An 11,885-nucleotide genomic window follows, 5' to 3' on the forward strand; every position below is an offset into this window, starting at 1 on the left:
TTATGAGTCTATGGGTCTAGGTTCTGGGTATTACTTTACTAACAGTGGCTTAAGGAACTCCTCAGAAAGACAAGGCAGGGCACACCCAGCAAAGTCTTAGATGGTCAGGGCCAAACAACAGGACCCTTTCCGATCCAGACCGAGGCTGTGAGTGGACCAGGGCCTGAATCATTCATTGACTGCTGAATTGTCAGCAATCGGTCTCAATGCTCTGAGATTCTTTTCAGATGAACTGCGGATTCCTTGTTTGCTTCCTGCTCCTCTTCAGTTACATGTAAATCTAAGAGTGAGGTTCTCAGCTATTTTGGGGCTTTGTTCACAGGTAACAATCCTCTGAAATAAGGGGTAAGTGTGTGTGGGAGGGGTGGGGATAAGATGGGTGGTGAACACAGTGGAAGTCTCCAGGGGTTCTTGGGTGCAGGGCTGTTGGGGGTTTAGGTCAGCTGAGGATGGGAGCGGAGTCAGGGTGAAAGCTGCCGTGAAGACACGGCAGCAACAACCAGGCACAAGGGGCTGGCAGCGTCAAGGCAGAAGTGCTGACCCAGAACGCTGAATCCAACTGGTATGGGCAGCAGTGCGAGGAAAGGACTGGCCTGGCTTTTCACAAAGCAGAGGAACAGGGCCTCAGCGAGGTTTACGAAACACAAGAGTGAAGGTCATCATATCTGTCAACAGGTGGAAGGGTTGGGGGCTCTGGAAGGAGGCAGAGGCCTGGACTGCGGTTTGGGGAGAAGTCCGGTGGAGGCCACATGCTGGTCACTTTCTCCCTCACCTTTGCCTCCATGGGCGTCTGTGTCACTTTCTCTCTTTGAATGTCTCTCCTCCTGTTTCTTTCTGTCCTTTAGTTGGTCATAACATGCAACTGGAATATATTAACTTAAACCCAAAAAAGTAAGCTTTATGTTCCCTTTCCTTACACTTTAAAGTTGTACACAGAACACTTTTATGCCTCTTACAATATGCTTTTATCTCTATGTGATCCTTGATGAGCTGCTTTCTGTACGGTTGACGAGCCCATGCTAGGAAGGCTGGCAGAAAGGCTTCCATTTTAAACCACTGAGGCCAAGGTTTATCTGCCCACCCTTCACCTTTTCCTAACTTAACACAGCGCTACACACGCATCTGACACTCAATAAATCAGTGAACTTGGACCCCTCAGTTATACTTAAAACACTACAGCCATAATCAGATACAAGTCTGAGTTCATTAGTCTTCAATCAATTAATCTTTTAGTAAGGACGAAAAGCTACAAAGAAGGATGTGGCTTACCTAAAAAGTTTTGAACAAGGCTGATGGTTATGGATTTCTGTAATCAGAAAGAGGAAATACATCTCAGTTAATCATGTAAGATACAGACAACTATAAAGTATCTCAGGATTTAAAAAAAACTTTAAACCAAAATCTCAGACAATAAAAAGAGAGTTTTCCTTTCCCAAAGAGTGTGTACACTGGTGAAGGCAGTGTCTCCTTAACACTTAAGCTCAGGGCCACCCTCTCAGGACAAAGTAAAATGGCCAACGACAGGTCTGGGCCCATCTGTTGGCGTGTGATAAGCACACGCCTGAAAGCGTTTATTCAGGATCACACAGCTATTGTGTGCTTTTGGTCAATCTTACCTTTTTCCAAGAGGAAAAAGGAACCACTGACTGGAAGCATTTAATCGAGGTGGATAAAAGCTGTGAGGACAGCTTGAGGAAAGGAGGGCCTTAACCAGTCTGCCACCAGTAACTCACTAACCACGCAGGACAACTGGGCCAGGTGCTTTGAAGGGGAAGGGTGAGAGCTCTGAACGTTCATTAGCCTTTTCAAAGCTTTCAGCACAAGGCAAACAGCCATTGTAAGGCAGAGGCAAACAACTTCTGAAAAGATGGCTGTGGTTTACTGTAGCAACCCATTTCTTCAAGTTCATCAGGGGGCTTAGGGTCTGGGTTGACGTACAAGACCATGGGACTAATTAACCACTCAATTCTATTAACAACATTCTCCTGGCCAGCAACTCATCACCTGCTGCTTATAAAGCCACAGCCACAGAGTTCCAGGCTGCAATTTTAACTCAATTAAAACGAAACTGCAACCCTGAAGGACACTGGGCTATGCCCATTAGCTTCTGTACCGATGTGAGAGCTGCCAAAACACACAAAAACGCCAGTACTTCCACGGGGAAGAAAAGATTATTTGCCGAGTATAACTGTCGACACAGTGATGCAAACAGGAAAATCTCATCTAGACATCCTCTCTTTTCATCACCAAAAATGATACAGTATACCATCATAAGTTACTTCAGAGATACTGTCAGTAATTAGACTGCAGAACATCTGTAGTAAAAATGTTAACTAGAGTTCAGGGGAAGGCAAAAAAAAAGTCCTCATCTACTTTAAAGGAAAGAATATTTTGTTTAAGAAAATCCCTAGAGTAAATTCTCAACTCTGAAGACGCACTCCTGTCATCAATCCACCCCAGCAGACTTCCTTCATGATTTACAACCTGGATGAGAAGCATACTGAAGATATGCTCTAGATACCACACCATATTTTCTACAGGGTCAAAGCTTTCTCCTACAAGATTCTGCAATGCCTAACTAAGCACTCCGTGGAGAAAACAGGGTGATGCTTTCAAACACGATTAAGCTGCAGACTGGCGTGACGTTGGCGGCTGTGACAGCTGCTAGGCAGACTTCTGGAAGTAGGGGAGCCAGGGCAGCCTGGCCTGGGATTCCAGAGTTAAAGCCTCCAGAGCTCTTCTGGCTGGTGGCTGCTGCTGCTGCTACTACTAAGTCGCCTCAGTCATGTCCGACTCCGTAGGACCCCATAGACGGCAGCCCACCAGGCCCCTCCGTCCATGGGATTTTCCAGGCAAGAGTACTGGAGTGGGGTGCCGCCTCGTGGAGCCCTCTTCATATGTGCATGGCATTTCTGCCTGCACGTCTGTGAACATCCCCACAGGAACGCGCCGCTGCGCTGGCTTATCTTCCTGTCGCTGCTTCTCCTGCTGGTGGGTGGGCTGAATAGCCCCTCTCATCCCCACTTCCATCTTTCCAGGAACTGCTGCTGCCATCACCTCATTAGCTAAGGGAGCTCTCGCGTTGCTCTCTCCTCCTGGCCACTCCCAGCATGAAGGGCAGACAGTTCCACTTCAAGTGCGTGCTGCTGCTAAGTCGTTTCAGTCGTGTCCGACTCTGTGCGACCCCATAGATGGCAGCCCACTAGGCCCTTCTGTCCCTGGGATTCTCCAGGCAAGAACACTGGAGTGGGTTGCCATTTCCTTCTCCAACGCATGAAAGTGAAAAGTGAAAGTGAAGTTGCTCAGTCGTGTCCGACTCGTAGCAACCCCATAGACAGCAGCCTACCAGGCTCTTCCGTCCATGGGATTCTCCAGGCAAGAGTACTGACTGGAGTGGAATGCCATTGCCTTCTCCGTCAAGTGTGTGAGCACCGCTTTAAAAATGAATGTGTTCAAGACGAGTGCTTCCTCACAGCATGCCATTTCATATCAAGTCCTCCTTATTGTTCAGAGTCAGGGAAAGGTGTCCGTGCGTGGATTCAGGCATTTTCAACAAATACGAAATTGGGTCAATTTATTATTTTAAAATGTGCTGGAGATTAAACTATCCAGAAAATTTCTTTGCGCTAGTGGTATGGAATACTTCTCCTGGTACGTTTGTTATCTAACGCTTGGCCCTTTAATCCAGGTTTTCCAGGGTCCCGGTTTACATTTTCTAATATTGTTATGTATTTACTTTTAAATGAAAAACACCACCAAAAAAAAAAAGAGAGAAAAAGACTACAATGATAACCATACATTTAATACTGGCAAATACCCTGTTTATGAGACCCATGATTATTTCAACAATAAATTGAATGTAGCTAATAAATTAAACATTATACAGCAAAAGAGGGTCGTCGTCATGGCCCTGTATTACCTGGGTCTCTCTATCTGCTGGCACATCTCTGTATCTGCAATACTATGGGAACTGGTATTTATGAATCAAAAATGAGAGTACACGATGCTGGAGAATTTAAATTACTTTACTATTCTGTTTCCTCAAAGATAAATAAACAGCCAGAGCACTCACCAGAAATGCTACTTTTGTGAGCATGCCAGGCTAGCGCTCTTTCTTGCATGGTGTGCCGTCAAGTCTTTCTGGCAAACCCTCACACACCACATTAGTTTTGAAAACCCAAGTGCAAACAATGAATAATTGCACAGATGGCCAATGAAACCGAGTTCTCTATTTTAGGATTTTTAAAGAGTTAAGCAAGACAAAACACAGAAATCAAACCTCCGTGAAAGAGCAGCTACATCACAGCACGTCAAATATCAAGTATTTATTTACCAAGTCAATATTGTGGGGAGTGGGTTTCATCGTTTTGGTTCTTTAGGAGACAGCTGTCTCTTGTTTTCCCCAACCCTCACCTCCTCAGTCCTCACCCTGGCCCCAGCCCAGGTACTAAAGGCAACGAGAACAGGCCGAAATCAATGCTTTGGCCTCAGCATAACCTAACCTTCCAGCAGTATTTCAAACCACAAACCACTCACCTTCACGCCGTCTGTACTCTAGACACCCAGAAACAGGCCAGGCTCCCTGCATGTTTTATGCACTCCCTGCCCCGGGATGCCCTGAACAAACCACTCACTGGCCCTCAGTTCAGCTCCCTCACGGTGTCGTTACTGACTTAACCCGAGAGCAGTTTTTTTTTTTCCCAATTCATGAGATCGACTTTGTTCCTTTCTGACAGCGCTCAGCCTGCATACTCTGGTATTTCTGTAAACTTGTCTTCCTCTTCTCACAGTCCTGGAAGGCAGAGAGGCACTGCACATCCCTCTCACTGCCCAGCACTCGTCTCCTGCACTGGCGTTTTTCAATGACTGTTGGTTGCATAAATGCATCAAACAGCCCTTGCTCTGTTTTCAGTATCAGGACATGCTGTTCAGTGATGCACACCAGGTGAAAAACATATGATCCTTATTTATCAAAAGGAGACTGAGCCAAAGAGCCATGCACCTACAAAACACCTTCATTTTCCCTAGTAAGCTCCCCTAGATCGGCTGTTTGGCTTAGTCCTCAGAAAGCTGTGTATGTCTGACAAATATCTTCTGTAAACAAGTGTAAACATCTTTGCCAGATCCCTCTAGGGAGGACCAGCAGAACACACGCTTTCATTATGGTATGAGGCGATGCTGAGCATGGGCACAGCCCAAAGCGCACACTCAGGGCTCACCATGGCTGTGGAGACAAGTGCGTGAAATTCCACACAGCCATTCACAGGTCAGAGCACTTGGGTCAGGGACAGCTTCACAAAATACCTGAACTTACAGACTCGCACTGTGGGTTTACGCTGACTTACAAAGACATTTCACATCATTCCTAGTGAAAATAACTGGCATTGTGATCTGAGTGGCTTTCTATGTACTCTTTAAGTCTATTGTTAGGTTACAGTCAACGGCCAAAGAACAAAAGAGGGCGCATGTATACGAGAAGACTTTTTCTCAGGCCCGTGACAAGCTCACTTACCGATTACTTGCAGAAACTCTGTGCTGCTGATTTGGGAGTCACTGATGCTGAAGGTTTCCTCTTGCCTTACCTCTCCCAGCAAAAATCCTTCCTGAAAGCAATGGGGGAAGAGAGTTGCAGCTAAAAACAAAAATGATTTTTACTGGAATTAAGAGGAATTGAGGACATTACAATTTTATAATAATTTTAACAATAATCCAAATAAACTTGTCACATAAACTACCATTCCATAAACCAACAGGTATACGACTAAAGTACTTTGTGACACAGCTATTAACTGAATCGTTTGAATAAAGGATTCCATGACAAGATGAAATATTATTTAATCCCTTCCCCTAAAACCCTGTTTTTCTGAAGTGAAAATAAGTAGAGTGAATTCATCACCTAAATCCCACTAAGTGTAACAAGCAACATCAAAAAATCTCAGGAAGTAGAAATATTCTAGGCTGCTTTCTTGAAACAACATGTAATTTATTGCATTGTTTTAAAAACTCTGCTAATGACAACAGGGTAAAGACAGAAGTTAATGCAATGCACAACTAACTGCTCCTATGAGGGCTGGCAGGAAAAAGTAGGATTCCAGCAAGCAAGTTTTCACTAGGTCAAAGTTTTTCCTTAATAAATGCTGAGATAAATTGATTTACTCCTTTGAGAACTGACACTGTCATCAACGATTCAGCACATAACCTACTGCTTGAGCATCTGCTAGAGTTCAGCACAAGCACCGCTGGAGAATGTTCACTCTAAATGGCAAATACCATCCCTGCAGGTGGTGAACTAACAGGCTGTCCCAGACTTCCCCTCCCTAGGCATCCTACATAGCTTACTCCTTCCCTCCATTCGGCTCTTCACTCAAAACAGCACCTTATCAGAGAGGCCTTCCCTGGAGCGTGGAACAGAATCAAGAGTCTGCCACACACTGCTCCCTTTACCCTGCATCCTTTCTCTTCTCATATTTTTCTCCTGTTTCATATTTACACATACTAACGAATGCCTGCTCCGACTAAAATATGAGCTCCGTACGAGCTGGGATTCTATGTTCACTGTGCACTTCAGCACCTCGCACAGTGCCCAGCACACAAGAGCTGCTCAGCAAAGAGTGGCTGAATACATTTAGTGAAACAATGTCCTTTCTATTGTAGGTTGACTCTTCGAATAAATTTCCTAGTTTAAAAAGTCCCAGTTGGAATCTGTGGGGGTGAGGATGGAGAGATAGAGGCTTTTCAGCATAGCTGAATACATACATAACTCAATACAAAATACTGATTTAGAGGAGTGGAGTGTCATAAAAATCCCAAATCGGGCTTCGCTGGTGGCTCAGTAGTAAAGAATCCGCCTGCCGATGCAGGAGATATGGGTTCAATCCCTGGTCTGGAAAGGTCCCACGTGCCGCAGAGCAACTAAGCCTGTGCACCATAACCACTGAGCCCGTGCTCCAGAGCCTGGGAGCTGCAACTCCTGAGCCATGGGCCACAACTACTGAGGCCCAAGCACCCAGAGCCCGTGCTCTGCACCGAGAGAAGCCACTGCAAGCGAAGCCTGTGCACCTCAACAAGAGAGTAGTCCCCGCTCACCCCAACCGCAGAAAAGCCCATGCAGCAATGAAAACACAGTCAAAAAAAAATTATATATGTACTAGAGAATCCATGACTACTAGTCTGGAAAACATGGACTAAAGCAGCTTGTTTTATCCTATGAAAGTCTTTCTTCATGAGTTCTTACTACAAAACACAAGCTGCGCCTTTGTAACAGATTAGAAAAATTTCTCTTTAATCAAAATGGAAAATACAATTGAAGATTCCTACACAACTTTAGACCTTAATATCTACAGATTCCTAGTGTTCCACAGCCCAAGGTTGCCAAATTTAGCAAATAAAAACACAGGATACCCAGTTAAATTTGAATTTCAGATAAATGATGGATAATTTTAATATAAGAAACAGGATATATTTATACTAAAAAATTGTTTACTGTTTATTTAAAATTCAGATTTAACTGGGTGCCCTGTATATTATCTGGCAGGCCTTAGTTTGAAAAAGTCGACAGTGACATCAAAACATTCTAAAGCCAAGTATAACACGGATGCTTATTTATCTATGGGTCTAGATTATCTGAACCACTCTTATTTTATAATAGTAGGCAAACTATAGTGTGTGGGCTAAATCCAGCCTAATGGCAGTTACTGGGGCTACAAGCTTAGAATAAGTTTCTACACTTTTAAATTGCTGAAATGAAAGAGAAAATGGGAGCAATATTTCATGATGTGTGAAAAATTATATAAAATTCAGCTTTGTGTCCACAAGTAAAGCTTTATTGGAAGCAGTCATTCTAATGTATTTATTGTCTATGGCTCCTTTCTCCCTACCAACCGCAGGGCTGAGTAGTTGCTACAGAGGCCACAAGGCTCAGGAGGCCTAAAATAATTACTGTCTGGCCCTTTACAGAAAAAGTTTGCTAACTCCAGAGCTACAGAATAATGAGTGGCTTTAAACTAATTTGCCAGGACAAAACAATATACTACAAAAACAAATTCTTGGTTCTTCAACTTTAAAATGTGTGAAATTGAAATCACTTTAAAGTATTCTACATATGTAACTGTGGCAAGGTTAACATAAAAGGTATCCTTGTAGAGTATAAGATACAAGTTGCAAACTATTGCCATTGGTAAAAATTTCTATTAAGTCTGGCACCATGCCTGGCATAGTGCAGATATTAAAGAGATATCTCTTGAATCAAGTTAGTAACAATCTAGGTAACATCTCACTGTAGACTATAAAAAAAAAAACAAAAAAAACTAAAACTATCCACTTTTCAACAGGTTGCTTACAGTAATTTTGCTTTATATATAAAACTGTGATATTACTAGGCACTCCAAGAACTAGAGAGGTTAAGAAACAGGACTGAAACCATGTTTAACACGTCCAGGGGACACGAGCACGATCACAAACTACCTGTAGAAGGAACTGCCTTACATTATTAAAGAGCTGGCTGCAGTATCAAGGGCCTTAGTGTCCAGAGACAGGAGCTGCCTCTGGAAAAACCCATGTTGTGTATATTTCTATAGTTGATCTCTACCACTGAACTGAAGCAATGATCGGTACAATACTTTAACGCCATCCAATTTACTAGTGAAATCACCTCTCTACGAAATCAGTTTTATAGATGGGAACTAGGATCGCAGACATCAAACCAAACCCAGTTCCCTCTTCTGCAGTGTTCTCATTTTGCTTTGTAATGACAACACCACCCTCCCTCCTACTACATTTATTTAGTGAACTTAAATAATTCACTACTCAAATCAGGTTAACACAATCTCTCAACTTGGTGGGCAAATACGTAAAGACAAAAATTATCTAATGTCATAAAAGAATTTCCATCCAGAAGCCAGGGACATTAAAAATGCACTTCCGATCACTCATACGTAAAGGCCTGTCACTTCCCTATTTTCACTGAGACTAGTTCCCGGGTCTTAGAACATTCGCCAGCGAACTAAACATGCAACGGCCAAAGTAGACCCTCCACCGAACACTCCTGGTGACATCTGCATTTTTCATCGAGGCGAAGAAAACACACGCTCGCATCTAACAAGAGTAGTGACAGCCATAGTTACCCTCGTCGCACTCCACAACAACCTGTCAGACCAGAGGGCGCGCTGGGAATCTCCGCTCCTAGACTGAAGCGGGGGTCCCTCGGTTCCTTCCCGACTCCGGACACCCCTCATTAGTCTCGAAGCCTGACTCAGGGAGGGGCAGGCACTGGGTTTCCAGGACTAAGCGACTCCTGCCACTGTCGGTGGCCGGCCGGGAAATCCCTCTCCACCGGGAGACTGCTGTCCTGGAACGGGCATGCCGATGGAAGGCACCAAGTGAGGGGACGCCCATCTCGGGGTGGGGGGCGAAGGAGACCCGGGCAGCAAGAGTTCGCCGGCGGCGGGAGCCTCCCGGGTCATCAGTTCCTTCGGCCAGCATAGGGGGCGAGGGGCAAAGGATCCCGGCTTCTCCACAGGCGTCGGCCTGAGACCGAGGCCAGAAGCCCTAGCAGCCGCGGCGGGTTGCGGGGAGTGGTGGGGGGCCCAACACCTACGTGGTCGGCGTTGCTGTTGGCGCTGTGGAAACACACAGCGCTGAAGGTGTAGCCCGAAATGGAAGCCGCCATGATGGAAAGCTCCAACTCCCCCATCATGCCCCGCGGCGGGCACAGAGCCTTCCGGCCGGCCAGCCCCTTCGCATGCTGGGAAATGAAGTCTTCGACAGGTGAGGCCAAGTGGCCCGAGAGCCCCCGGAGTGAGGGGTGAGAGGTGCAAGGTTTGCCGCCTACATCACCGATTCCAGCACTGCATCCTCCGCGTGCAGTCTCGCGCTCTGCGCATCCCAGACACGGCGCCTTCTGTTACAGGTCTTGGTCTTTCCCCAAAGTTTTCTCTTTGCACGCGAAATTTTCTAGTATTAAAAGCCAGCATTTGCCATGCTCAAGGATAAAGGAGGGAGTTGATTTAGGCACTTGTTCGGTTTGGGTTTGATGCAGAAGTAACATGATGTGATTTCAGTTTCCACATGACCCCTCTGGCTGCAATGTCCAGGACATAGTGGCTGGGGAAGGGCGCCGTCACAGTAGTCCAGACGCTGGGTGCCAGTGGTTTGGGGGTGGATAGAAGTGAGATGCTGGTGGCAGTGGAGGTGTTAAGAAGCAATTGGATTCTGGGTACGAAAGAAGACAAATGTAATGAAAAATCCATGGGAAGAAGATAAAATCAGCATAAATAATAAATAACAGTGAAAATGAACTACAACTAACTTCAGGGAAGGAACTAAACTTTCTAATCATTATTCTTCAATTCGTTCAGTCTCGAAGGTTCAAAACTGAGATTGTAATCTTTCACAGAGCTCCTCCCAGCACACTTCTTCCAAACTCAGCAAACTGAACTGTTTTCTGACAGTTGCACAGGCCAACAACCTTGGAACATTCCTGATGCTCCCCTTTGATCAGTCAGCACAGTTTTCAAAAATACATCGAGAATCCTACAACTTGCCATAGCATACCCATCACAGTGGTCCAAGCTATCCCGGATCACTGTAACAGACTTTAACTCAAGGGGTCTGAACTGGAGGCAGTTTTGCTCCATGGGACAGCAGGCAAAAATGAGACATTTTTGGATTTTACAACAGATGGGGGTAGGGGGGAGGGAGCGTGGGATGCCACCTGCATTTAGTGGTGAGAGGTCAAGGAGGCCACTAAATATCCTACAACGCAGAGGACAGACCCTCACAACAGAGAATTATCCCACCCGGAATGTCCATTGTATGAGGATGAAAAAGGCAGTGTGCTCCCACTTCTGCCTTTAACCCTTTCCCGGCCAAGTCTGTTCTCAGTGTATCAGCCAAAACTGTCACACCAAAACTTAAATTTAAATCTCATTGCTTCTTGGTTAAATCCCCAACCTTACAATGATCTGACTCCTTCATTTCTTGCTGCTGTCCCCTTTGTTCACTCTGCTGCAGCTACACTAGACTTCCTTCTGCTTCCTGGATAACCCTATCTCATTCTACCTCGGGGGCTTGGCACTCACTGTTCTATTCACCTGGAATGCTCTTCTCCCAGAAAGCTGCAGGTTGACTCCATAGTCTCTGCTCTAGATGTGGTGATGTGTGACCCACACGTCCCCTTGTAAGACTGATTGAATTATTCTTCCAGGTGCTGACAGCCCTTTCTTGGATTTATCCTTCCTGGAATTCTCATCGTCCAAGATCAATCCTCTTTTTCTGGGCAAAAAAGCATTTGAGATTTGGTCAGTGTATCCACAGATGAATAAAGGCCCACATCCTTCAATCCAACCTGAAAATTCCGAAGGATCATCCCAGCGTCACAGTGTCCTGTCAGGGGAGAGGGTGTTAGCTGAGGCTCCGTTGTGATGGTACCCCAGCCTGACTACTTCCTCTGTCCAACCCTGCTTCTCTCTCTTCCCCAATAGGTGGTGATCTTGAGAGCAGTTCCTAATAAATTTCTTCCATGTTCATCTCAGTCTTACAGTCTGCTTCCTTGGGGACACAGCCTGTGGCAAACTCTTTTAGCTTTTCACTCAGTGCTACCCTCTCAGAGAATCCATCCCTTCTGACCCTAACCAGGATCACCTGGAATCTGACTGTTGTTTTGCCAGTTGGGGAGCATTTGAGAACTCCTGAAAGCACAGTTTCAGAGAAGCTGTAGGTAAGCAGGGTTCCAGCTGCAGAGACTGGCAGAGTCAGAGGGACACAGGCAACCCAAAGTATACTCAGGGCCTCCCTCCTGTCTTGTGTAACTAGCACCTGGCAGGAGGGACTGTGTTCCTTGGCACATTCCAGGTTCTCCCTGGTGATGGGCAGCTCTGCTCTGATCC

The 11,885-nt window shown here is 45.5% G+C and overlaps 1 protein-coding gene across 1 annotated transcript in view; it reads right to left on the reverse strand.

Annotated features, from left to right (window-relative positions):
• Window positions 1–9,716, reverse strand: part of ABRAXAS2 (abraxas 2, BRISC complex subunit) — a 28,803-nt gene extending 19,087 nt beyond the window's left edge. Inside the window, exons 1-3 of the mRNA XM_005902854.2 lie at window positions 9,596–9,716; window positions 5,513–5,603; window positions 1,270–1,306 (exon numbers count right to left, since the gene is read on the reverse strand). Coding sequence (XP_005902916.2) covers window positions 1,270–1,306; window positions 5,513–5,603; window positions 9,596–9,694 — 227 coding nt within the window. The 5' untranslated portion in view covers window positions 9,695–9,716. The remainder of the gene's footprint in view (window positions 1–1,269; window positions 1,307–5,512; window positions 5,604–9,595) is intronic.
• Window positions 9,717–11,885: the final 2,169 nt, after the last annotated feature.

This window comes from Bos mutus, chromosome 26 (assembly GCF_027580195.1).
Source record: "Bos mutus isolate GX-2022 chromosome 26, NWIPB_WYAK_1.1, whole genome shotgun sequence".
NCBI lineage: Eukaryota > Metazoa > Chordata > Mammalia > Artiodactyla > Bovidae > Bos > Bos mutus.